The 27,949-nt window shown below is 42.3% G+C and overlaps 2 protein-coding genes across 2 annotated transcripts in view; both read left to right on the top strand.

Annotated features, from left to right (window-relative positions):
- The first annotated feature begins 22 nt into the window (after positions 1 to 22).
- On the top strand, positions 23 to 27,252 carry BPGM (bisphosphoglycerate mutase). The gene is made up of 3 exons (XM_032401527.1): positions 23 to 146; positions 12,680 to 13,341; positions 25,150 to 27,252. The coding sequence occupies exons 2-3, from the start codon at positions 12,741 to 12,743 to the stop codon at positions 25,329 to 25,331; spliced, it is 783 nt and encodes a 260-aa protein (XP_032257418.1). The 5' UTR covers positions 23 to 146; positions 12,680 to 12,740; the 3' UTR covers positions 25,332 to 27,252.
- Positions 13,265 to 27,949, top strand: part of CALD1 (caldesmon 1) — a 287,920-nt gene continuing 273,235 nt past the window's right edge. The window contains exon 1 of the mRNA XM_032401519.1: positions 13,265 to 13,341. The gene's annotated coding sequence lies outside the window, so the exon portion shown is untranslated. The remainder of the gene's footprint in view (positions 13,342 to 27,949) is intronic.

Genomic DNA, 27,949 nt, shown 5'->3' with positions numbered 1-27,949 from the left:
AGAGCGCTAGGACCGCCCCCTTCGGGCTCCAGAGCTAGAAAAGAGCGTCGATGCCGGCGGCAATGATGAGTTGTAGGAGGAGCTGGGTGCTTGGCGTCGCTGAGGAGCGGCTGCTGCTACTGCTGCTGGTGGTGGCCTCTTTACAGGTGAGGGGTTTTGTTTTAGAATTTTGCTCTTGCGAACCTTTCTGTTTTTAAGTGATGTGGTGTTTTAATTTGGAGTGCAGGAAGGCCAGTTCTTGACTCCCCCGATTCCGTCTTTGGAGGGAATCTGGTGCTCGCTCGTCTGCCGTTCGAGCTCCCACCCTCACTTACTCCCCAGGTCCCTCTCAGGTCCCTTTCTCAGAATAAGCCTTCCTGGGACGCACGGATCTGTCAGCTGAAAGGAGGACTCCGCCTTGGTCGTGGTGCCTTGACGGCAAGAGTAAACAGGAGTTGAAGGGAGTGATGAACTCAACTCTCCTGGACGTATGAGGCGCAGTGTGGCAGAGGAGGGGTCCTGGAAGCAAGCTAGGGGTGTTTTCAGGGCCACGCCACTCTATTTAGGGCGATGGCAGACCTGGCCCTAAACGTCTAAGTAGATAGGAAAAAACCTGCATGCCAGGGAAGGAGAAAGAGGTGAATATCTGCAATGGTTTCACGTAGCTCTCACATCGAGCTAAATCACAGGTTCTTAGAACCACTAAAAATTAAAAAAAAAAAAAAAAAAAAGTATATTTCTCCTCTGTTCAAAGGGCTGGGGGCTGCATTACTAGAGAAGGACAGGAGAAATGCATAATGGAAGTAAAGTTCACAGTTTCTTTGAAAAAGTAAAGTTAAAGGATAATTAGTTGTTTGCTAACTTATTATACTCCTCTTCCCCTACCACCTCCCTTCCAAATTATGGAGGCTTTACAGCTTGTGAGTGGTACCAGAATGCGAACTGACTGAATGCAGACTTTTGGGGAAAAAAAAATCAAATAGCATCTTTCACCAGGAGGTCCTACAGTTTTCTGTGATGAAAGCAGAACACATGTCAGCTTGTACTTTGGTTTAAAACTCTCTCCCCTGAGGCCAGGGACTGGGTTTTATCCATCTTTGTTTTCCTGGAGCACCTCACACACCATAGATGCCCCTCATATGGTAGTGGGCCTTCTTTTATTTTAAGTTTTTATTTTTAATTCTAGTTAGTTAACATGCAGTGTTATGTTCGTTTCAGGGGTACGATGTAGTGATTCAACACTTGCATGCATCACCCGGTGCTCATCACAAGTGCACTCCTTAATCCCCAGGTGGTGGACTTTAGAGAAGTGTAATTCAAGCGAATGGTGTAGTGGAAGGAGCTCTGAGTTGAAAGTCAGAACCCCTAGGTTTTAGTGTTGAAGCTGATGCTATTTGTGTAATCTTAAACAAATCATTTCAACCCTCTGGCTTAATTTTTGCATCTTTGAAAAGCGGATGTTGTCGCAGATTATTTCGGAGGGTCATGCCCGTGTTAAAAGTCTGTTTTATTTTTTTTTTTTAAGATTTTATTTGTTTATTTGACAGAGAGAGCAAGAGAGCACAAGCTGGGGGAACAGTAGAGGGTGAGGGAGAAGCAGGCTGCCCGCCAAGCAGGGAGCCCAATGCGGGGCTCGATCCCAGGACCCTGGGATCATGACCTGAGCCGAAGGCAGACGCTTAGCCATCTGAGCCACCCAGGCACCCCTAAAAGTCTGTTTTAAAATAAAGATGATTAGACATTTTCCACCACAAGTACATAAGCCAAAATGTCATAGTGGTAAATTCTGGGCCAATCTGTTAGCAAATAAAAGTTCCCATCAACAAAGGATAGTACTTGTTCTTTTGTGCCCCTCTTTAAACCAAACCCAATGGATCATTGTAGAAAATTTGGTCATTGTACAGAATGACCATTGTACAGAGTATAATGTGGCAAAAAATGTCATCCTTTATTCCATCACTCAGAGGTAACCACTGTTAGTGTTTGGGCAGATCTTCCAGTCTCTCTTCCTCTTTTGCCTTCTACGGTTGGTTGAGATTAAGTGGCATATTTCATTTTAATAATGACTGGTACATCTAAATTCAGCTGTGCCTTCATTTTTGTGGGTCTGGTGCTCAGAGGACACAAATATTTGAACCAACAGGTCTCTTGAACATCCTTGGAATGAAATCTGGTGTGAGAGAATGTTTACATGGAGAAATAAGACCGAAAGTATTACTCTTTCATGGAAATTTGGCCACAAAAACTGAAAAAAATACTTTATAAAATGTAGAGAAAATGTTAGCCACTTGATTAAAGCATTTGGATTGTAGAATACTGCTTAATATTTGGTATGCTTTTAGAGCTTTGTCTTACCATCAACTCCCCACACCCCCAACACATACAACATTCGACTGCATTTCTCCTTCCACTACCTAATTTAACCTTTTCTCTTCATCCCCATCCTCATTTTACTTTGTTCCCAGCTTTTACTTCCTCACATACCTCAGCAAGGTAGGATCACTTTCAGGGGCCTGAGGTCTGGGCGAGTTTTCATTAGTCTGATCCGTTCGACCCAGAACACCTCTCACTCTTTGGCAGAGTGCTTCACCATAATCTCATTTAGTCTCCCTAATAGCCCCTTGAGAACAGCAATTATCCCTGTCTTTATGGATAAGGAACCTGAGGTCCAGAAAGTTTGAATCACTCGGTCCATATCACACCATCAGTAAGTAGCAGAGCTGGGACTAATGTCGGGGTTTCTTGACTCCAAACTTCTGGGATTTGGTGGCAATAGTTTGTGTTGACAAAAGCTATTATCCTGGGCGAATAAGTAACCAAAGTTAGGAAGGAGGTGTCAGGAGTGGGTGTTGCGCTCATCAATGATGCTGCACAGGCTGGAACAAGCAACATGCCCCGGGCAAACACTCATCTCATGACCCAGGTAGATCTCTTCCCTGTGAATAGGGGTCTACCTGCTATGGTTTGCTACCTGTGTAACAAGTGATCAGTAGAGGCTGCTGGTAGCGGTAAAGTTGGAGAATGACCGGGGTTACAGTGCCTGGAAAACACCAGGAAGTGACAGCATTGGCTCCTGGTAAAGAGGTGCTCTTAGGGCGCAAGTGGAAAAGTTACCGTAAAGCTTTAGGAAGTAATAGATGGTGGAACGCAAGGTACTTTTAGGTACAGTCATGTTTGAACTTTTAATATTGAGCTTGATTTTGGGGAAAGCATATTTTGTTAAGATTCTAAGGAACTGTGCTCTGGATTTCATTTCCCTTAAGAACTGTTCCTTTTTTAATTTATCCGAAACATGATTAACCTCTCTTTTTTTCTATCCTCGAATATGCCAGCCTATCTTTTACAGAATTAGATTCCTCTAGAGGTAGATTAAGAGTTGTTCAAAGCCATGCAATGGGGATTTGGACTAGGGAAAACATCCGAGTGGTGAAGGGTAGCATTTGACTATCTAATATTTAAGGGGAAGCTTTTGATCACAGCAACTCTGGCTCTGTATCTCTTATTTTATGTTACTTCAACATTATATCATTGATCACACTTCTTACTCAGTTTTTAGAAGCAGAAAACTAAGTTTTTATTTTTAGACTGGCCTTTATCCTATAATTTTCCTCACCCGTTCATGAGTTGTTATGCTAGAGCATTAGATACTACATTTCAGACACCCGAGGAAGGGAAGCAGCAATGTCTCAGGAGCATTAGTTTGGAAGACAGGACGAGCCTCAGTTATGGTGGGGGGCGGGGAAGGTATGTGAAAGTATATGGTTTAATGAGGGGCGGGAGTGGGAGGCAGCAGCAAGATCGTCTAGTGCTACATTTGTTGAAACTACCTAGAGGTCCTGGAAATATTGTAGAAGTAACCTCAGTAAATGCAATGCTGTGTATTTGCACCAGTCCCCTACCTACCTACTGCCTCCAGCCCTGCCTTGCCAAAAGGATGTGCTAATTCTAAAAAAAAACATAACTTCAGTTTTATGGTGGCATTTATGGAAAGAATAACTTTTGCTCTGTAGGCAATTGAGATGGAATTTCTATACATAGACATAGCGAGAAGTCTTTGAAAATATGTCACCTGCATAGTGTGTTTCCTTTGAATCACTTGTCTCTTTACTGCTAAGCCAGTTGTTCAACTTGTATGCCCGAGCAAGTCTACATTCTCCTGAAGTGTGAGGCACGGTGACAATTTATGAAGACGGTGTCTGAGAGAAGTAAAGCATGTCAGAATGACATATTTTTGAAGTTGGTTAACAGCATGAATACTTTTTCTCTGTAATTTTACCTTGAACCCATTATTAAATCAATTAAGCAGAAGTAAACAGACTGATTTGAATACGTTCAGTATTGTCTTCTACAAGGAAGAAAAACAATTATGAATGGGATTCCATTACTCAAGGTACTTGCAGTTCTGGCCAAGAATAAAATCAGGTGATTTAATAATTCTGAGATTATCCCACGACAGGATGCTTAAAGGTTCAAAATGCTGATGTGATTAGTAGATCTGAGTATGGTATCCAGCTAGGCCATGGTTTGGCAAAATAAGGCCTGCTGGTCTACTACCTCTTTTTGTACAGCCTACAAGCTATGATTGGTTTTTATGTTTTGTTTTTTTGTTTTTTGTTTTTACTGGTTGAAATACATCAAAGAATGACAGTACTTCATGGGCATGAAAATTACATGAAATTCTAATTTCAATGTCCATACATAAAGTTTTGTTGAAATAAAGCTTCATTTATTCATTTATGTACTGTCTGTGGCTGCTTTCAGCTGCAATGGTAGAACTGAGCGACTGTAACAGAGACCATAGAGCCTAAAAAATTTACTGTTTGGCCAACACCAAATACAGAAAAAATTGCCAACATCTCAGCTAAGCTGTAGTGTCTTTCATATCCATCTCCTGCATCCCATCTCAGTAGCCATTATCTTGGTCCAGTCCAGGTCCATTGCAAAAGCCTCTCACGTATTCATATCAGTAGTTTTCCCCATCTCATTCTGTGTTTGTAAGTGTTGCCTGATCCTCCTAAAATACACATTATTAAATCTTCAGTGATGTCCCAATACTTATAGAAGAATCTATCTTCTTTGGCACAAGGCCTTTCTGGGGCCACTATTCAATCTTATCTTTCTAGGCTTGTCTCCTCCCACTTCCTTGATATACTCTATACTTAGGATAGGGATCATATAATTTTCCAAATGGGACACTCACGGGTGAAAGGGGCCCTATAATAATTATGTTGGGGAAATAGGCCTAAAGCAAGACTGTTCTAGGCAAACGTGGAAATGTGGTCACCCTTTCTATACTCCAGCCAGTTTGAATGGCTCACCATTCTCCATATACACCTGTTCCCTTGCCTCTACTCACTATTCCTTTAGGCTAGAATTCCTTTTCCTTTTTCTATAAATCTAAGTCTTGAACATCTTTCCAAACCCAGCTTAAATAGTACCATGTCCATGAAGCCTTACTCAGAAATAATCTCCCCTTTTTCATCTCCCTTATGAATGAAGTGCTTTCTCATGGTGTGGATTACTTTCTGCTTTAGTGATAACACACACACACATCCCTTTCCCCTATCAGTTCTTTGAAGACATAATCTATGTTGGATTCTGTACTTCTCACAGTCCTGTGTTATGCCCTGCTCAAATGGGGTTTGCAACACATGTTTAAAGAATGAGTTAATTGACTAAACTAGGGAGACTGATGAATATTTGGGGCTGTCAATTTATAAATCATCCATTTTAATGTAAGTAAAGTAGTGAGAAAAGTTTCCAAGGACTGAGGACAGAGCCTTGGGTGCCATTGTGGTGATGTAGCAGAGTGGTTCAAGGCCTAAGGATAGGCTTAGGGGGTCCAGCCTGCCTGAGACTGAACTCCAGCTCCCGCCATTTGCAATCTGTGTCACCTTGGACAAGTCGACCTTTCCTTCTAAGTTTCTGCATCTGTAAAAGGGGAGTAACCATAGAACCTTCTCCATAGAATGGTTGTTGAAGATTCAAACAGTCCCAAACACATGATGAGCCCTCCATGAATATTGCCTGCTATGACTTCATATGCTGTCTTCATCATCACAGATAGTACTGTTAGTGGTGGGTAGGAAAATAGAGAGACCCAACACCAGGATGTAACAATAGAAGAGCTGAGAGAAACGCAGCACCGGAATCTTAGAATAATTCTAACCCCTCTATTGAGGTAGTCAGCTTCAGAGGGATCAAAGAGGTGCGAGTCCGTCCTGAGAGAAGATGGTCTTCACTTAGTAAGAAATAACTAATTGGTAGTCTTTTGAGAGACTATTTCAGCAGAGTGGTCAAGGCTCAGGTTAGGTGTCAGAAGAAGTAATGGCCAGAAGGAGGGGAAAACAGCACAGAGGAAGGGGTGAGAAGATGAGACACAGAGTCATATAAAAGATATGTTTGTTTAGTAAATTTTTTCTTTGAGCAATACCATACTTTAAAAAGGAAGAAACCCTGGGGCGCCTGGGTGGCTCAGTCCATTAAATGTCCAACTCTTGATTTCTGTTCAGGTTTTGATCTCAGGGTCATGAGATTGAGTCCTGTGTTGGGCTCCATGCTCAGCAGGGGAGTCTGTTCCAGATTCTCTTCCTCTCCTTCTGCCCCTGCTCTCCCCCCCCCCCCCCCCCGCAAAACCTCTCTCTCTTTCTCTCTTTGAAATAAATAAATACATCTTTAAAAAAAAAAAAAAAAGGAAGAAACCCTGGGGTATGCTAATTCAGTGACCTGTGTGGCCCTTTTTAGTATGAAGTAAATCATTGACTAAAATTAGTGCTTAATTCAGGTGCTGGTAACCCTTGCCAAGGGATAAACAAGGAATCTTGAGAACCAACTCCAGAGCGGTGAGCTTTACCAAAAACAACACAAAAAACAAAGGTCGCCTTTAAAAAAAAAAAGTTTTTAATTTGAGGGTGGGGAGTGTATATTTGTAGTGTGGTACCTCTTTGTAAATTGCCCACTTGACTTTGTGCCTTAAGGTTTTTCTCCAGAGCAGTCATAAGCTGAGCCCTCCTTTATACTCACCTTGTTTGTATGCATTTTATGAAATGACTGCCTGGGTTTGGAAGGACAAGTTGTGACTGGAGATGCTCCTGTGAAGTGAAGCCAAGTGAGCCTAGATACTCAAACCCAGACTCTGAAGTCTCCATGGTGAGGAGAAAGAGCACAGGTATCGGAGGCCAATGTGGATTGCAGTTCCAATTTGCCACTTAGTGGCTCTCTGTGTTTTGTTTGTTTGTTTGTTTGTTTTTTGGGGTTTTTGTTGTTGTTGTTTCAAGTTTTATTTAAATTCTAGTTAGTTAACATATAGTGTAAAGTTGTCAGTCGGAGTCTCTTTTCTCTGTGCAGATTACGGCCATTCGTGAATATGCTAAACCTTGAAGGATACGGAAATGTAATGGATGATCGTGATTGGCTCTGGCTTTGCCATTAAATACACTGCGATTCTTGAATTAAGACTTCCTAACCCCTCAGGCCTGCAGTTACCACTCAAACTGTCAAGCCTTAGGCTCATTCGCACAATGTAATCACTTCGGTTGACTTCAGTTCAGTTAACACACCTTCCTCCTAAGTGCCCAGCATGTGTCACATGTCACACTAGGTTTTAGTGATCGGGCAGTGAGTGAGGCCTGCCGTGATGCAGCTGACAGTCTAACAGGGCACATAGAAAATGAACAAGGAATCCGTACAAGTGACCCATCACAGTTCTACCCAGTGTTGTAGAGCGGGGTGCTTCAAGAGTGCCTACCAGGTAGGACTGACTACTTCCCCGGGGGTAAGAAGGAAGGGCAGAGCTGTCGGCCTAGAGCCGAGGTGGTTGAAACCAGCAGTATCTCAGCATCACCTGGGGGCTTGTTAGAAATCCAGATCTCAGATTCTCAGGCCTGTACTCAGACGTACTCAGTCGGGCCTTGGAAGTGAGGCCCAGCACTCTGTTGTAACCACTTCTCTTGGTGATTCTGATGTACGTTCAAGTTTGAGAACCACTGGCCTAGAAGAAATAACCTTAAAACTCAGCTCTAAAGCTGTTCCAATCAACATGGTAGCTGCTGGTCACATGAGCCTTTGAAATGCAGCTGGTCCAAGTTGAGCTGTGCTTTAAGTCTAAAATATCCATAAGGTTTCAAAGACTTACTATGAAAAAAAGAATGTGAAATACCCCATGAAGAATTTCATATAGATCATAGGTCGGAATAACATTTTGAACCTATAAGGTTAAATAAAATATATTATTAAAATTAATTTTATTTATTTCTTTTCCCTTTTTAATATGGCTTTTAGAAAAATCTAAAATTACAGGTGCGCCTGGATGGCTCAGTCGTTAAGCATCTGCCTTCGGCTCAGGTCATGATCTCAGGGTCCTGGGGTGGAGCCCCGCATCAGGCTCCCTATTCAGTGGAGAGCCTGTTCTCCCTCTCCCTCTGCTGCTCCCCCTGCTTATGCTCTCTCTGTTTCTGTCTCTCTCTGTCAAATAAATAAATAAAATCTTTTAAAAAAAAATCTAAAATTACATATGTGGCTTACAGTATATTTTGATTGGACACAGCTGGTTTTTTTTAAAGATTTTATTTATTCATAAGAGACAGAGAGAGAGGCAGAGGGAGAAGCAGGCTCCCCACTGAGCCGGGAGCCCGATGCAGGACTTGATCCCAAGACCCTGGGATCATGACCTGAGCCGAAGGCAGACGCTTAACCATCTGAGCCACCCAGGCGCCCTGGACATAGCTGTTCTAAAGGATGACTAGAGGTTACCTAAAGCTGGGTGGGACCGAGGTGGCTGTGGAGGGGAGGGGAAGCTGGGCGAGGGTTCTGGATAGGGTACAGTGTGTGCAGAGGTCCTGAAGCAAGAAAGAACACGGCATGCTCAAGGAAATAGAAGAAAACCAAAGCCTCACAGTTCACATTAAGAATTTTGAACTTTGTCCTAAGACCAACAGGAAGTGATTGAGGATTTTAAATTAGGGTGCTCACTTTTCAGGACTTTTGCAGCTAATCAGTGAGGGCATGAGAGCTACATCTGAATATAGCAAGACTCAGAATCCAAGCTTCTTCCCTCCCCCAAAAGATGGTGGGGGGTGGAGGCATTTGGTCAGGACCGAGAGGGAGCAGGACCCTGCCCATCACCTGCCCGTGCCCTAGGATCCGAGGCACAAACACCCCTGACGAAAGGGAGAAGCAGACACCTGGGAGAGGTAGTTTTGCTTTCAGCTCGGAGCTGGCAGAAGCATTCCCGGAAGAGTCCAAAGTTGAGTGGAAGTTTGATTACAGAGCTGGGGCTCTGCAGGGAGCTGGCCAAGGGTTTGGCGAAGGAGGGTCAGGGACAAGGAGTCCAGCAGGTGTGGAGGTGAGAGAGTGTTGGACAAAGCAGGGGAAGCCAGGATTGGAGCCTGGAAGCTGGGGGTCTGACCATCTCCCAGGGTATGGTGGCCTCTTCCTTCGTCTGTGGCCTGGAGGAGATTCTTTGTAAGTCATGGACTCAATCTAGCCTCCAGACATATTTCGTTGAGCTCACATTTTTCAAATGTATTTAAATTAGTCAGCAGTATTAGTATTAGATGTCGCATAAAAAAATGTGCATTTCTGGTGTTTTTGAAAATTGGAAGATCCAGGAACCCCAGTTCTAAGCCTCACAGAGAAATGGGGGAGCTAAGTAGTCACTACTCCTTTTAGTTTTATATGAACTTTTAGGAGCTGAAATGACCATTTTTATGATTTTTAAAGAAGACTTTTTTTTACCCCGAAGACAAAATTGAGTTCATAGGTCTCTGTGGTCTGACTCGAAGTCTTACATTCTCTCCAATGTTTGCTTTGAGGAGTCCCATCTTCTGTTTGTTCTCCAGAAAGGTTCTAAGAATGGGAGCCTTAGTTCAGTGAGACCAGGTTATACAAAAGCTCTGTCCACTGACGCAGGAATCGCGTCCATCAGAGAAGCACGCGTGGTCCCCAAAAGTTCTCCACGGTTCCCATCACCCCTGTGGCCCAGCGTCGCTGCTCTTCACCTCAGTCTGGCCCCTGGGACATGTGAGTTTGCAGCCCCTGCCTGAAACTTTAAATGAGACTGACTGCACTACTGTGTGTTTGTTGGCAAACACTTGGTATACCAGCTCCCATGGTGATTAAAATCTTAAAGATTGCAAACTCTAAACCTCAACAGCTCCTCTGTAAATATTCAGCAGTTAATTAAGTAGGAAGTCAGTTGATAGCAGCAAGGAGGAGAGAAGGAAGTAACTTTGTTTACCCAAGACAGATGCACTAGTCTAGTACCTTATCCTGTATTCACCACGGTATGCCGGAGTGAGGGAAGGGTGTGTATTTGTGTAGTCTTCTGGCTGTGGTACTGTTTCTCTGCTCCAGTGTATGTATTGGGGGGGGAGGGTGGCTGGAAACAGAGAAATTGTTCTATTTCTTAAACAAAGTAAGCAAACAGAGCAGATTCAAATACTGCCAGGCTTGGCAGTAAGTGCCTGGGTGTTCATGATGTTATTCCTCTCTGTATATATTTTGTTCTCTTGATATAATCCAAAATCAAAGACAAGGGAGAAGTGCTTCTGCCTACAGAATTTGTCTATCATACCCTTTTCCATTTGAAGGGAAAATAGCTTCATTAGCATAAGGAGCCTTCTTGCTTGACAAGACAAAGTAAGGGTTGAGGTGGCTTCTCTTTTCTCCATCCCCCTTCACCAGCAGCAAAAAACAAAACAATAAATGTTACAAGGGGGTGGATCTAGTTTTTGATTGGTCAGAAGCTTCTACTACTTGGTGAATTGGGGCTCTTTAAAAAAACAATACAAAAATGTCTTTCTTTTGCAAATTAAACACACGCATGCATACATGCATGCACGCATGCATGTATGCACACGTGAGTGCGCACACACACGCACACACACACACGCGCGTGTGCATTCATTATTTGGTTTCTCCCAGTGCCTTAGAAGGAGTTTGTTCAAGGGAAGGAGCCTGAAGCTTGAGCTTCATTAGCTTCATAATTATTCTGCTTCTGGGCACCAGTAATCATGCAGCAAAACGCTGCACAGATGTCTTTCATCCTGTTCTCTGTTCTTCCGCCACCCCAAAGGAGTGCTGAGGGAGGGCAGAGGCATCGCTCTCCCTCCAGAAATTCTCAGCTCTGTGAGCTGCCTTCGCCTGAGCCCTGAGCCCATCTCTTCCAGATGCTTTCCGCTTCTTGTGCAGTGAAGCTTCAGACCTGATGCTTGACAAGAAAGGGAAGTCCTAAACCTAATCACCCTCATCTTTCACCTACTTGCAGACTACCTCAGTCTGCTTCCTCCCTCAGGTCCTCCTCTGTTTGCCTTCACCTGAAATAAGATGAAGCCTTATTTTAAAGGCTTTTTTCCCCCCTTCAGCATCTCTAGGAATTACTAAAGAAAGGAACAAACTCGATACCCAGATTCCAGTTAACTTTGTCACTGATTGTTATGTAACTGTGGATGAATCACAGGTTAAGTGGGACAGAAAATCTCCAGTGAACGGGGCTTGCCAAGAATGGCAGAGGACCAGGCCCCGATGTTCCTATCATTTTTACTCCCCAGTGTGGAAAACCCTGGGGTGGAAACGGAGAGCACTAGGCAAGGAAAGTGAGCGGCATTTGTCAGTGTAAGTACGTCCACTGCAGAGAGAGTGGGGGCAGCCTAAGGCAGCTAGAATTTAGCTAGAACCTAAGGCAGCAGACTCTCCAGGGGACAGAGTGGGCCCAGCAGACCTTTGGGCCAGCAGCTTAACTTGGGGAATTCAGAAACACCTGAAGGTTGTCTGTCCCACTCTACCAGATTCTTCTCCTGCTGAGATGTGGCTGGTTTGTGTAGGACAGTTTAAGGGTCGGGGAGGAGGAGACAGGGCCTTCTTATCAGCGTGCTTCCTCTCACTCCTCCAGACCTGCTCCTGCTAATCTGTTTCCACAGGCAGCATCTCTTAGCTGCTTGCAATTGATAGCTTGTTTGGCATATGGATTTATGCCTGCCAAAAGCTCTACCTTGAGGCAGGTGAGATTATTTCAGTGAGTACCGCGTTCAGTGTTAATGTTGCTTTAAATCACTTTTAGTGTTGTTTGAATGTTGCACCTTAGATTTTCTTATAGATCATGGAGCCTATTGCACTGAAGAGCAAGCTGCCCCCACTTAGTGATTTACATACCGGATAAATGTGCTGGGTCACTGAATGAACATGTTTAACTTCTATAATAAAATGAGACTGGTAAATATTTCTCTTTTCACCAGAGGAAAAACAAAGTGAGGAGGATGCCTTCAACCCGGAGTCAGCTGCTAGGAGCTGGGAGTTCTCAGCTGCTAGGAGCTGGGAGTTCCCAGCTACTAGTCATCCTTTTAGACATCTATAACTCATTCCACTAAATCCTCTCTTTTGTAAGCATGGACTGCCTTTTTATCTGGCGGAAATGCAGCGTGCCATTAGAATGACGTGGTCTGTTAGTGTACCTCATACAATTAACATACTGTCCAGCCGTCAGAAAATTTAAGTCGACGAGGTTCCCTGTAATGAATTATTTGTAGAATATGCCATTATGTGCCATAATGTATAAGGTGTCTGGTGTCTTGATGTCAAATCTGGTCAAAGGAATGCCTCCAATTTAGTTTTAGACACCGACTATTGTAAAGTTGTGCTTCCATTCCCAGGAGTCAGTTGAATGAAGAATATAACAATACACTTTTTTTCCTTCTCTTTCTAGATGTATTGCTGTCATTGAATATTGGCCTATTTGAAAGTGCTAGGGAAGCTCAACCATCAGGATGTCCAAGTACAAACTGATTATGTTAAGACATGGAGAGGGCGCTTGGAATAAAGAGAATCGTTTTTGTAGCTGGGTGGATCAGAAACTTAACAGTGAAGGAATGGAGGAAGCTCGGAACTGTGGAAAGCAACTCAAAGCACTAAACGTGGAGTTTGATCTCGTATTCACATCCATCCTGAATCGGTCCATCCACACAGCCTGGCTGATCCTGGAAGAGCTGGGCCAGGAGTGGGTTCCGGTGGAAAGCTCCTGGCGTCTAAATGAGCGCCACTATGGAGCTTTGATCGGTCTCAACAGGGAGCAGATGGCTTTGAATCACGGTGAAGAACAAGTGAGGCTCTGGAGAAGAAGCTACAACGTGACCCCACCACCCATTGAGGAATCTCACCCTTTCTACCATGAAATCTACAATGACCGGAGGTATAAAGTGTGTGATGTACCTGTGGATCAGCTGCCCCGATCTGAAAGCTTAAAGGATGTTCTGGAGAGACTCCTTCCCTTTTGGAACGAAAGGATTGCTCCTGAAGTATTAAGTGGCAAAACCGTTCTGATATCCGCTCATGGAAATAGCAGTAGGGCTCTCCTGAAGCATCTGGAAGGTACCATCTTTATGCTACTACTTCCTAGAGGTTGTGAGTGTTATACTTGGGCCTTAATCTAGAAAGGACATGGTTTCTGAGCTAATAATGCACAACTGGCATGATAGACTTTCTTTCCCGTTCCTTTTTGCCACTTTAGTCTTTTAAGAATCATTTTGTTCTATAAATGAAAAACCCTGTGCCTTTTACATTCAGATTATAGACAGAAGTGATTCTAAAACTTTAGCAAGCATCAGAATTACCTGGAGGGAGAATTTGATCTACCACAGATTGCTGGCCCCACCTTTGGAGTTTCTGAATTCGTAGGCCTCCGGTGTGGCTGGAGAGTTTGCATTTCTAAGACATTTTATGGTAATGCCCATACTGCTGCTTGGGGTTCTCCACTTTAAGAACCTTTGATCTAAAAGATTATATGGCTTTTGTTGTAGTAAGGGTAAGGGAGGCTAGGAAGGGTATACATTTCTATAGAAATGGTATGCAAAGCGTGTTTACTTATTTGAGTCTTTCCAGATAAATAAAATGATCTAGACTTTGGTTTTGCCCATTCTCTTCCAACTTTAAACAGTTATTCCGGTGTTTCAGACCTGGCCTTCCTGAACAATTCCTTCGTTCCAATCCTCTCTTTCCAGACCAGCCTGAGTCATTGCTTGGGAGAAAGTTAGGGGGACAGAAAAGGAAAGTATGGCTTTTTGGAGATAACCGGTTGCCTCCATTTAACTCAAGCATTTAACTGCTTGATGTTGTATTCTAAATGTATTCTGAAATGTACACTATTGTTATCTTCCTCATAAGTAACGTGAACTAAATGAACTCTTGAGGACTCGAGCTCACCAGTTTGGGGCATCAGTGATGGCCCTGTGGCACCTTCAGGGGGGTCTCTCCTTCCCCTTTCTCCCTTCACTAAGTAATCCTAAGGAGTTGTGCATTTTGAGTGATCTGCTCCATCCACTGTTTCCCTGTCTGTTAGCACTCTTAGCAGTTAGCCCATGATACTAGAATGCATTTCTCCAACATTCCCTTCCCATTCTGCTTTACTTTTCTCTAAGAGCCTGTGAGAAATGAAAAGGTTGACATTGCATGTGAAATAAGTGAAAATAGGTTATTGGTAACAAAACAAAGTGATCTTTATGAGATTTTATTGTAAACTTTTTAGCATGTGTTTTTACCCCTGATTTTTATATAACATGGCCAGGAGCCAAATCGTTACTCCTATACCTGCATCCATTAGTTGTGCAGAGATCTAAACTGTACAGATTTTATTGGCTATTAAAAATGTTACTGGCTAGACATGGCGCTCAATCTGTTGGTGTATGTTTGTGTATATATCTTATTTACTCAACTATATAAAGGGTTCTATTCTTCCTCTTTCAGAATAGTCAGATACTGGATTAAATGATAAATAACATCCTCGTTATTGGACTATAGTACTTTATTGTTTGAAGAAGAGTTGAGCCTTCTCTTAGGACAACAACAAACTGAAATTGAGAATTTCGAAGTTTCTGCCAAAAGATGTATTCTGTCCCATGACGCCAGTTCCTTTTTTCCAGAGACAGGACTTAGACCTCCTTGTGGCCAAGCTCCCTTCCCTAAAGAAAATGCCATCACCTCCTTCAGGATCCTCTTTTCTTCCCTGTCTTAGCTAGGAAATCCTCCCTTTAAAAACGATTTCTTGCTGTTTAATACCATTTATTCTTCAACTGTCTTCAGGTTTAGATGCCTTTAAGATTATTCTGCATCCCCAACCACAGCTCATCTTAGATACCCCCTTCTTTTAGTGTGTCAGTGACTTCACGATTTCTTACTGTTCTTTTTTTGAAGGGAATAGGAAGGTTTACAGATGGTGGTGAGGACGACTACCACCGTGGTGGGAGTGGAGGCAGACCTGCCTGTGGAGGGCAAGGTTACCCAGAGAAAGCTTACTTTCTGCATTTGAAGCAGGTTTTGAAACCACTAATAATTTATTTAAAAAACAATCATTTGGGATAGCTGCTGTGGAAAACAATCTGGCAGCTTCTCGATAGATTAAACATGCAGTTACCATATGAGCCACCAATTGTACTCCTAGGTATTTACCTGTATTCATTTCCTAGTGCTCCTGTAACAAAGTACCAATCACTGCATGGCTTAAAACAACAGATACTAGTTTTCTCATAGTTCTGGGGCCTGGAAGTCCTAAATTAAAGTGTTCGCAGGGTCATATTCTCTCTGAAGTCTCAAGGCGAGAATCCTTTCTTGCCTCTTCTAGCTTCTTGTGTTCGTTGGAAATCTTGGGCATTCCCTGGCTTGTAGATGCATCATTGCGGCCCTCAGTCTTCACTTGGTGTTTTCCCCATGTGTCTCTCCCTTCCTTGTCCAAATGTTCCCTTTTTGTAAGAACACAAATAATAGTAGAGTAGGGCCAAAGACCTCCTCTTAACTTGATTACCTTGATAAAGACCCTATTTCCAAATAAGGTCACATTCTCAGGTTAGGACTTCAATGTATCTTTTTGGAGGGATACAGTTCAACCCCTAACAGTACTTAAGAGAAATGAAAACATATGTCCACAGGAAAACTTGTATACAAACCTTCATAGCAGTATTATTCATAAGAGCCAAAACATGGGAGCATCCCAAATGCCCATCACGTAGTGACTAGATAAATTAAATTTGGTATATCCATACAATAGAATATTATTTGGCAATGAAAACAAATGGAATAGTCTTCTGTGCTATAACACGGATGAACTTTGAAATCGTTGTCACCTGAAAGAAACCAGTCACAAAGGAGCATATATTGTACCATTCTACTTAAATGAAATGTCAGCATGGCCAAATCTTTAGAGACAGAAAAGATTGTTTCCTAGGCCTGGGGTGGAGGTGGTGGGGGTGTGGACTGAAGAGTGACTGCAGTTAGGTATAGGGGTGGTGAAAATGTGCTAAAATTGATTGTGATGATGGTCACACAAGTCTGAGTGTACTAAAAGCCATTGACCTGGACCCTTTATGTGGGGAAATGGTATGGTATGGGAATTATCTAATTAAAGCTGCAAAAATAGCTTAATCGATGGGATTGAAAGATGAAAGGATTTGACATTGGCCTAGAAAAAAATATTTCAGGGCAAATACATAGAAATGCTATCAAAGTAGACATGCATGGATGTGGAGTACAGAATAAGGAAAAAATAAAATAAAATACAACTTTGACCTCTAGGGCAGAAGTGGATTTATAGGGATTGCTGAGAAATTAGCAGACATTAGTTCTCAGGCTTTATTTAAACTTTCTTCTGAAGGTCTTTTTTTTAACGTTGGATGTATAGAACTAAATTACCTTTCAGAGCTTACTGAAGTTGAAGCAATCTTAAAGTATAATTCCTATCCCTATCACTATAAATAGGCCTTAGACAAAATGTGTTTATTTGGGAGATAGTTTAAAACAGCAGTATTCATGCTGGAAGAGGTAAATAGTACAAGGAGATTCGAGTCAGAAGTTATGTGAAAGTGGAAGAGGTGTGGAGTTGGCCCAGGTCTGCAGCACAGGACGAGGGAGGTGTAGATGAGGGAGACAGGGACTGGAAACGGGAGGGCAGGTGACCAGGGAGGATGGCAGACATTCAGGGGGAAAAATGGCTGAAAATCCAGAATATGCCATTGGCACAAGCCCACAGGTGGGGAAACAAATGGAGTGGATGGGAAGATTGGGATCTGTCCATAGAAGACATAAGGCTGGTATGTAATCTTGGCTCTCCCATCCCGGGTAGAAGAACAACTTTGTTCCTTTTTGGCCTCTAGTACCCCCTGGTGGTGCTGTTGTTAAGATTTGCAGAGCTCTTTGATGTCGCTGTGATTTCCTATAATGACTTCCATGCCTAACATGGAAGAAATTATTTCATGTGCATGAAATGGACTAAACTAGATTTTAGGATCACTTGATAAATTAGTTATCATGTCTTATTTTAGGAGTTCTCTAAGTACCAATCTCCACTAAGAAATTTCTCTTACAGTGTATACTGAAAAATAAGATGCAAGTATTCTATGTCACAGCTCTAAGAATTAAGTATAAGTGACTTGCCCAAGATCAGAAGAAATCGTGTGTTATTTCTTCCATGTCATTTCTGTTAATGAGATTTTAGGTTTTTTAAAATTTATTCTGGATGTATATGGTCACCGGAATAGGAATCCCAACATGAGTCCTCTTACCTCACATGTCTGACCTTCAGGAGCTCAAGTTATAGGGCTTTATGTGGTACTTGATAAATTCCCAACCTAAAAGAAAACATTCCTTTGAATTTGGATGCTAACTTTTTAAGACTCCAAAATATTAGGTCAATCTCCCTTACTTTAGGGGGAAAAATAGAGATTTTTATCTGATAGTAAGGACTACTTGCAATTTATTTGTGATTATATGTGTTTGGTGTGTTAAAAACATATCATAAAATTTACCATCTTAATTGCCAATTTATTCTTACTGTAAAGTTACATGACTATACATACCACTATTAGCCATTTTCTGGTTAATACCTACTGTCCCAGTGCAATTATTAATAGCCTCTCCTTTCACTTTCAAAAGTGCCCCACTTGAATGATAAATCATGTGGTCATCTTACTATAAAGATGTTAGCCTTCACTAGTATTAAGAATGAATCCTTGGGGCGCCTGGGTGGCTCAGTCGTTAAGCGTCTGCCTTCAGCTCGGGTCATGATCCCAGGGTCCTGGGACCGAGCCCCGCATCGGGCTCCCTGCTCAGCGGGAAGCCTGCTTCTCCTTCTCCCACTCCCCCTGCTTGTGTTCCCTCTCTCGCTGTGTCTCTCTCTGTCAAATAAATAAAATCTTTAAAAAAAAAAAAATTAATCCTTGAAATGGCATGGCTGTGACCAGATTCCATACTGCCTGTAAACATAAAAGTTGCTAAATTCTTTGCATTAATTACAAAAATAAGAATGCTTGTGGCTATAGATTCATCTGATTCCTAGTCATACTTTCTAGATGTTTATATAAAATTCTCCTCTATAAACAGGATCTTTCAAGGAACTGGGTGATGTTTCCCTGTATTGTGCTTATATTGTTTGACAGACTTAAAGCTGTTACTTCCTGCTGAGGAAGAGTGTGGGAGCCGATAGAATCCAATGACTGCATACCGTCATATCATAAAAATACTTTATTGTTTAAAGACTAGAACTTGGGGTAGGAAGGATGATGACCCTGTTAAATAACTACTTAGAATACTGGTTTACCCTGAAATCTCAAAGTGTCTTATGATCTTTTTACTTAGAAAGTATACTCGTGTTCCACATCTCTACATTGTATATACCTCAACAATGAAGAGTGTTGGTTCTTAAGACATTATTTTGTTTCTCAGCTATTTGGTGCTATGACTTTACCCTATAAGCAGTCAAGTCCTGACTGACACGTCTTCCATTTGTGAAAAAGAAGACAGGTGCTGTAGGAGGAAAATGAAACCCAGACAGACCTCAGATGACTTAGCCATGATCATGATAATTAGTTGGAGTCGTGAACTCCACCCAAACCCAGTTCACTGAGTCTCCACACATGATTACCACCTGGGCTTTCTTGTTTTAATTTTTTTCTGAAAAGTAGCCCTTCCCTTGATCTATTTTTTGTTTGGAGTACTAAGTTTTAAGAAGCTGAGTCAAGAGTATCCTTGGCAGGTAAACCATTAAAAGTTAATTTGATGCAACTAACTGAGTCCCCAGTTATTGCTGTTACCCTAACATCGTGGCTTGTGTGTGCTGTTCCCCGGTCCAGCTCTGCACGGTGGCCTTATTTTGAGTGCATGCTATGTGCTAAGCGCAGTTCTAGACATTTTACCTCATATCCTGTTTAAAATAGGAACTAGTGCAAGGTTCTGAACTGGCTGGAAAGCTGTGTTTCAACCGTGTGTTTTACTCTGCTGTTTAGTGTGTCTAGGTCATATTTTTAAATTTCATTTGACCAATCATTGATCACTAAGCTATTTTGCTTAAAGAAACTGCTTTAATAAAAAGGAACAGACTAAAAAAAAAAAAAAAAAAGGAACGGACTACTGATACACCTAATGTCCTGGGTGAATCTCAGCTGCATTATGCTAAGTGAAAGACACTGAATTTAAAAAGCTGTATGTTGTACATTCCTGTTGAAGTCTTAGCCCTCAGTAGTTCAGAATAGGACTGTATTTGGGCATTGGGTCTTTAAAGGGGCAATTAAGGTAAAATGAGGCCATTAGGGTGGCCCCTAATCTAACATGATGGGTGTCCTCATAAAAGATCAGGACACAGACACAGAGGGAAGACCATGTGAAGACACAGGGAAATGGCAGCCATCTACAAACCAAGGAGAGAGGCCTCAGACATCAGATATCTGCACAACTGTGAGAAAACAAATTTCTGTTATTTATTTTTTTTAAGCAACAAACAAACAAACTAGGCATTGTATGACTATTTATTTGCCATTCAGGAAAAGGCAATACTATCGGGTCAGAAAACAGATCAGTGGAGGAAGGGTAGGCTGCAAAGTGGTAGAAGGAAATTTGGGGGATTTATAGAACTATTCTGTACACTCAAAAGGGTGACTTTTACTGTATATAAATTATACGTCAATTTAAACAGTCTTGCTTTTATCCAGCGAAATGACCAATGCCCTAATGGGGACCATGCCTTTTGTTGCACAAAATAATAGGCTGGATTAGTTTGATTGTCAAATAGTAGAATTAAAGGAAGGGTGCTACATACACCTACCTTTGCCTTTGAAAACTAACCTGGAGGGCACTGGTATGCTTTCTCAGGAGCAATCGGTGCTGTCTCTAAGCACCCAAACCATGCACAGCGTAGGGAATCGCCAGTCAAAGCCCATCTTCATGAATTATCTATAAGCTGTGGGAGCACAAAGCTTTGTACTTGGAGGTTGTAAGCTCCTCCAGTAAAGGTTTTTCTGCCTCAGAATGATTTCTCCTCACTAACCACCGAATTCTCTGACTTGTTTTCCTTCTCACAACCAGCCAGCCCAGGAGTAGGTCAAACCCAGGAGAACAAACAGTACAGAGAGGCAAGTGTTACTGATTCAGAGCGACACTCTTGTACGGGCATTGCAAACCCAGGACCCACGTGTCAGCACCCAGAATATGCTTCTTGCCTGCTCGGGACGGCCTCTACCCTGTCAATTACTTATTTAATATCTCTGCTTTTCAATTGTAGATCATTGGGGGGGTTGCATTACCTTTAACTTGAGAGTAGCTCTTAATACTTTCAGAAGAAAGAAGACTTCAGACAGACCTAGGAGATATTGTATAGTAAGAAAATGCCCTACCTAAGGGATGACTTTACCTATTTTTAGCAGCCTAAATGATTATCAGTGCTGTGCTAGTAAGTCCAGACCAAAGAATTCCGACCCATTTCTCCCAGAGCAGCACCATATGAAAGCTCCTAACGCAGGCTTAGTATCTAAGAGCATCCTGTTCTGTAGCGTTCCAGACAGGCGTGTGATTCTTTCTCTGTGGTTGGCATAGTCACTTCCTGTTTGTTTCCTGCTGGCCCACACTGAAGGAATAGCCAGGGACTGAACTGGAGCGTTGGATGTAGTCTGCATCTTGCCAGCGGAAGTGGATTGTTTAGTCTGGGTTCAAGCACAGGACTAGGCAGTTTCAAGTTTGGAATCAGAGTGGCATGCAGGAGACTCATGAACAACGGGCTTGATCCCGGAAGAACACCGTGCAGCTGCACACATGGCGAGGCAGAGAAGCCTTGAGGCAGAATTAGAGAGCCGGGGAGGGCAGGTCAGCTGGGGCCAGCTGTGGGGGCGGGGCTGCGGAGTGCATCACCTTTGACATTTTAGTGTGGTATTTTCAGAAGCGGCAAATTCAGGCCTCCCTCCTGCGAAGCAAATGCTTGTCCAGTGGTACGGTTACGTTTTCTCTTATTAGAAGTATCCTTGATTTATAAAAACCTTTACTTTTAAAAGTTGTAGGCTATTTTAACTATAAAATTCAATGTGGAGTGGATTCTGTTTTCTGCCTTATTTTAAATTAGAGGCTGTGATCCTATCATCATGTTACAATATTCAAATAACCCCTTTCCAGTTGCTCCCCAGCCTATCTTTAAGTTGCACATAATAGCATCCAAACCTTAAGGAATTCTCATTAAAGATACGTAGATCATCTGTGAAATCGAGAGTCTCTTGTGTCAGCTCTTATTTTTGCAATAGAATACAGACCTCTCCCCACAAATCGCCCATCGGTGCGGTTTGAATTGTGACTTACTTGCCTGGGAGAGGTACGTGGGGCCTGCGTGGCACCTCACGGTCCAACAAACTGATCAAAATGGTTTCCCTCTTTTCCTAGATTCCAAAAATATGCACTGCAGATTTGGGGTTTGCTCTCGTCCTCTGTCTCCCTGGACATCTTCTCTCCTGTTTCCCTAGATTCAAGGATTTTGAGCAAACCCTTTGGAGGAAATCAAAGAAAATATATGGAGGACAAATTTAGTTTGAATTGCTTATTAGCACTAAATATAAACAACCTTTTCTTCAAGACTAAGAGCCTTCTCAACTCTCTTCTTGGTAAGGTTTTTAAAGGAAACCTAATCTTTCATCAAGGTTTCAAGAGTACAAGACTAGATGTAATTGGCCCAGAGAGTTCAGGTTTATTCATTTCAGCTATGTGCTGAGGGCCTGTCAATTCAGGTACTGTTCTTGGTGCAGGATACAGCCTCTAGAACTGGACACATGAAATCTTTACTTTTGAGGAGCTTATGACTCCATTTTGATCTCTTTCTGAAATTCGGCCAATACCATACCTCTGGCAAAGTCTTCAGAGTGTTTTCATGAATAGGCTTTATGCATTAGAATTTTTAGTTAATGTTTTATTCTTTATTGCTTGTCTTTATATGTGAGAAGTAGATTTATATAATATATACAGTTGTAATAGTGGATCATATAGCTAAATGATTTCTGGATCCTGGAAGCCAACACATAATAGGGTTCTTTACAGTTGAACAAACCATTTTCTAAATTCCCACGGTGGCTAAGGCAGTGTTCTAAGATATAGGTGACACAGGGATGGATGAGACATGGTCCCTGTTCTCAAGGAGTTTGTAATCCTGGCGGGAGAAGCAAGCATTTGTGCAGCCATCTCTAAGGCCAAGTGTGAGTGCCGTAGTATATGTACGGTGATCTTGATATCTGGCTCTGGTTCCTGTTCCTGCTGTATTGACTTGGGGGCTGGGGCTCAGAGGTGCAGATTTGACTTCTTGAACTTAATCCTGTATGCAGAAAATGAAGTTGTTTGAATTTCTCCCCATATTGGCATCGAGTTACCCCTTTGACTTACCATAAACTTTCATTATTTCTTACTTAGAAATTTTCTTACATTTAGACTGATTGCAGTTAACTCCTAGATGCTCCTATGTGAAGGTTCAAGAATTAAAGACAGGGGCACCTCGCTGGCTCAGTCGGCTAAGTTTCTGACTCTTGACTTCAGCGCAGGTCTTGATCTCAGGGTCATGAGTTCAAGCCCTACCTTGGGCTCCATGCTGGGCTCCATATCTGTGGAGCCTACTTAAAAAAAAAAAAAAGAGAGCGCCTGGGTGGCTCAGTTGGTTAAGCGACTGCCTTCAGCTCAGGTCATGATCCTGGAGTCCCGGGATCGGGTCCCACATCGGGCTCCCTGCTCGGCAGGGAGTCTGCTTCTCCCTCTGACCCTACCCACTCTTGTGCTCTCTCTCTCTCACTCTCTTTCTCTCTCAAATAAATAAATAAAATCTTAAAAAAAAAAAAAGACAATGGTTGGGAGTTCAAGAAGGGGTGGCTGTGGAGGGGGAGTGACAGAGAGGGGTAGTTGCAGGGTGAGGACTGCATTCTTGGATGCCAGATAAAAAATCTAAGCCCGTTATCAGACAAGGCATGTGCTGTTTGTCCACTCATTTTAACCTTCATATGATGTTCCAGTTAATGAATTTATAATACAGTATTGCATAACGTAGTATTGATTCAGTTTGGCTTAATTCAGTGCAGATGCATTATTCTAGCCTTAGGACCTCGGCTTGCTTAAGTTTCTCAGGACGAAGAATGGCTTAAGCCAAAATCGGGTAATGAGTAATAGCTTCACTGTGGTTTTTCCTAATTTGCTATTTTAAAATTTCAGTCTCTTAAGTTTCACTGACTGATTATTAACCAGTCTAGGTATTTTAAATATGTGTAAGTAATTAGTCTGCCATGTGAATGATTTGAGTAGTCATTAAAGTGGAATGTCAACTTTAATTTATTTATTGGAAATGTTTCCATTTCTGTTGAGCTCTCTTTCCTTTGTAGGGGAAATATTCTAGTTCTTGTGGCTTTTGTTTAGTTGGCTCTTTGATTTGGTCCCACAAAAAAGTGGGTTGTTATCTAAGCCATAGGCGTGAGCTTGAGGGTGGTGCTACTAAAGAGAGGACCTGTCAAGGTCTGGTTAGATCTGGGGCCATGGTCAAACAAGAGAGTCCCATGTGTGCTCCAGCCCCTTGCCAGAGGCCTAGAACTCTTTTCTAAGGTCACAGACTACAACCCCTAAACCTGGCCCATTGTGATCCCAGTGTGTTAGCTGTTTCAAAGAGCTCAGACGACTCCGTTCATGCCCTTTACCAGTCCCGAAAACAGGAGAACACTAGATGCTACTGGTTAGTTAGTACCCAGCCCTTCACAAGGGCACAGCAGGGATGCAGAGATTCTCCCCTCTCACTAGACTGCCGTGGAGGTAGCCTTGGACAGACAACCAGGGTTGAAGTCCTGGGATTTGGGAATAAAAAACCCAGGTCCAATTTTATTGCCTTAACAATCTTGAGATTTGAGAAGCTTTATTTAACTTTTCTGGATCTGTTTAGTATTTTTTAACAACCCTATTGAGATATCATTTATATAATATACAGTTCACCCATTTAAAGAGTACAATTCAGTGGCTTTTTGTATGTGTACAGAATTGTCCATCTATCACCACAGTCAATTTTGGAACAATTTCATTATTCCCAAAAGTAACCCTATACCTAGCTGTCACTTCCAACTTTCTCCATTCCCTCTAGCCCTAGGCAACCACTAATCTCTTTGTTTCACTCTAGATTTTCCTATATAAATGCAGTCATCCAACATGCAGTCCGTGGTGACTGGCTTCTTTTCATTAGCGTAGTGTTTTCAAGGTTCAACGATGTTTGGCTTGTATCAGCACTCAATTCTTTTTCATTACGAAATAATATTCCACTGTATGGCTCTGCCGCAGCTACCACAGTTAATTTATCCCTTCATCACTTGAGGGACATTTAGGCTGCTTCCACTTTTTGCTGTTACGACTAATGCTACTATGAAAGTTCACATATGAGATTTAGATAGGAACCTTGAAGGAACAACAGGTTGCCCCAAAGGGTATCTGCTATCCTAAAATTTGATGTGATGCAAATCTCTAAGGTGTTTTTCTTTAACTTCTGGGAAGTTTTTTCCTTCCAGGAACTATAGCTAGAATCCCTCCCAGGATCTGGCATGGTTCCAGATACACAGCTAATATGGTACTCAATAAATGTGCAGTGGGGAACCTGGGTGGCTCAGTCGGTTAAGCGTCCAGCTTTTGATTTCAGCTCAGGTCGTGGTCTCAGGGTCCTGGGATCGAACCCCACGTCAGGCTCTGTGCTCAGTGTGGAGTCTGCTTGAGATCCTCTCCCTCTGTCCCTCACTCCGCTCATTCTCTTTTTCCCTCTCTCTCAAATAAATAAGTAAATAAATAAAACCTTTTAAAAAATAAACATGCAGTTGCACAACTGAACAGAACTTCCTCTTACACTGTCTTCAGTGTCTTGTTCGTTCCTCTCCCGATCTACAGGTATCTCCGATGAAGACATTATCAACATTACTCTTCCCACTGGAGTCCCCATTCTCCTGGAACTGGATGAGAACCTGCATGCTATTGGGCCCCACCAGTTCCTGGGCGACCAAGAAGCTATCCAAGCCGCCATTAAGAAAATAGATGATCAAGGAAAAGTGAAAAAACAAGCTGAAAAATGAAGGCTTTCCCATTTGCTGGCTAGGAATAGCTGAAAAAAAAGTGGCATGCAGTGTTTTATGGGTGCTGATCTCTCTCTTTCTTTTTTTTTTTTTCCCCCTGATTTTTCCAGAACTGGGCTATGGGGTAGAGTTTATATAGGTAATTAGGTAACTTATGTTGCCCAGGTAAAGGCTTTAGGATGCCTGAGTACTTTGTCATGTCTTATGAATGAACTCTCCTGCTAGTCCTGTTTGAATTAGTCATTTGTGGGGCTAATTAGTAACAGTGGTGGTTAATCAATGTCCTAAATAGCTAAGGAGAGTAACAAGTAGAGGTGAAGTTTAAGGTATTTGTCATTCAATAAATCATTATTGAGTCACTGTGGACAGGCACTACTTATTCTAATAAGTAGTTCACTTTTATATTTACTAAGACTTTCTGGGATGATAGTAAGCTATCTTAGATAATATACTCTAATTAAGTATTTATTACTAGGCTTCTCCTCTAGGCAAAGGGATGCTTTGCCAGTTAAAACCAGAGGCCCATTAAATGGGGGAAGTCATAGATGGGTTTCTCCAAGAAAGCCACCAACAAACAGTAAGGCCCTTTGCCTTGTCTCTAGTCCAGAGACGTCCTTTCTTTGACATTTGGTAGGAATGCCCTTTGGCTGCTAAAATCAGCAGCATAGAGACAGCCCTAGCTGTTGGTGTTCTCCTTTTGTTTTGTTCTGTTGAACTTCAATCTTTGGGTACTTAAAATTGGTTTAAAAATAAAGGTCTGTGACCGAAAAATGAATATCCCCAAAGCATCTCCATGTAAGTGGTAAACATTAGGTAAAGGCTTCTGAACTAGTCTTTGGCTCCGAATCTTCCTGTAACACTCGAAAAGTTGCATGGACACTCCCGATGCTCTACAGATTGAACATCGGGGTTCGGGGGAAGGTAGAATATAGTGCATGTAATTTTATTCACGTGAGCAGGGAAAACATGGTACGTTGGGGCTTGTCATATACATGTATTGTTCATCAGCTGAGAGCAGATGACTATAGTACGTACTGTAGAGCAGCATGGGTAGGCCATGGGCAGGCATGGTTACTTCTCAACCTCAGTGACAGTTTTCCAGATCGTATTTTTAAATGTCATGGGTACATAAGTCCTCATTTCTTTAAACTCTTGCCTTATTTCAAGGCAGGTGACCTGTAGTTCAGTGATAAAGTCATGGGGAAAAAATTGTAGCTATTTATCAGTTTTTCATGGTTTTTCCATTGGCAGATTAATCTGTTTGTATCCATTTGATGATAAATGGCAATAGAAGAAAACTAATTTAAACCCTTGCTACTGCTTGGTCTTCATTTGGTCCTTACCGTAGGGTTCCGGCTGCACTGGTGATGAAGATGGCTGGGAAGAAGAGCTGAAGCTGGTGTGCTCACAGCTGACCACATCTGTGATGCATAAGGACGTGGAATGTGGGTGCTTTACATTCCTGACCAACTCGTGCTGTAGCCCTTCTGTAGGCCTTCATTTTAGTCCAGCTGCTTAACCAAATGATAACTCTTTAGAATTCAGAGATCAGATCTTCCTAGAATTCTAACCCTATGGTGAGGCCGGACCTCAGACCGTTCTTTAACAGTTTCATCTCTGGAATTGACCTCTGTGTTTTCTGACCCGAGCGGTGACCATATCTTAATGCGGCTCAAGATCCTAGAGTTGGAGTCTTTCCTTGTCCTGCATCTGGATGTTCACTCCCAGGGTACCCCCCGGCCGAATGATGTGCTCCTACACACAAAGCTACACTGACAACCAGACACTTTGGAATCTTGCAGATTTCCTAAGATAGGGTTAATTTTTGCTGACACTTTCTGATATAATTTGGTTTATTGTTTTTGAGATCTTGGCTGAAATAAATGAGACATTTATGAAAAACCTCATGTAAAATTATTTTTTTTTTAAAGATTCTATTTTTTAAGTAATCTCTACACCCAGTATGGGACTCGAACTCACAACCCCAAGATCAAGAGTTGCACACTCTACTGACTGAGCCAGCTGGGTGTCTCATTTTTTTTTTTTTTAAGACACGTAAAATTATTTCTAACAACTCCAACAGTTCAACCTTAGATCACCTAATGTACCTGTTTTTTTTTTTCACATGGCTTACAAGATATCCAGAATTTTTGATGTAGAAATCTTTTTTTTTTTTGAAGATTTTATTTATTTATTTATTTGAGAGAGAGAGAGTGAGAGCATGAGAGGGGAGAGGGTCAGAGGGAGAAGCAGACTCCCCACCGAGCGGGGAGCCTGATGTGGGACTCGATCCTGGGACTCCAGGATCATGACCTGAGCTGAAGGTAGTCGCTTAACCAACTGAGCCACCCAGGCGCCCTGATGTAGAAATCTTGAAGGCTGACTAAACTGCATCCTAATCTTGGCATCCTTCTGTTCTCTGTGAGGCTGGGACGAAAAGAAGAGAAATTTTTTTTTAAAGAAAAGGTAGACAGCCTGTCTAGAAATTTGGCCGTTAGAGAAGGCAACCCATCCTGCTGCCAGGTTGGGCTAGTCCCAGAGCCAGTGAGAAATGTCTCCTCTGCCCAGGCTGAAGTAATTGTCCCAGTGTGGAAAGAGTGTGGTAAGATGAAGGCGAG

Source organism: Phoca vitulina, unplaced genomic scaffold (assembly GCF_004348235.1).
Source record: "Phoca vitulina isolate PV1807 unplaced genomic scaffold, GSC_HSeal_1.0 scaffold4, whole genome shotgun sequence".
NCBI classification, from domain to species: Eukaryota; Metazoa; Chordata; class Mammalia; order Carnivora; family Phocidae; genus Phoca; species Phoca vitulina.
The sequence above is the reverse complement of the archived record's forward strand: the minus strand, read 5'-3'. Positions and strand labels throughout refer to the sequence as shown.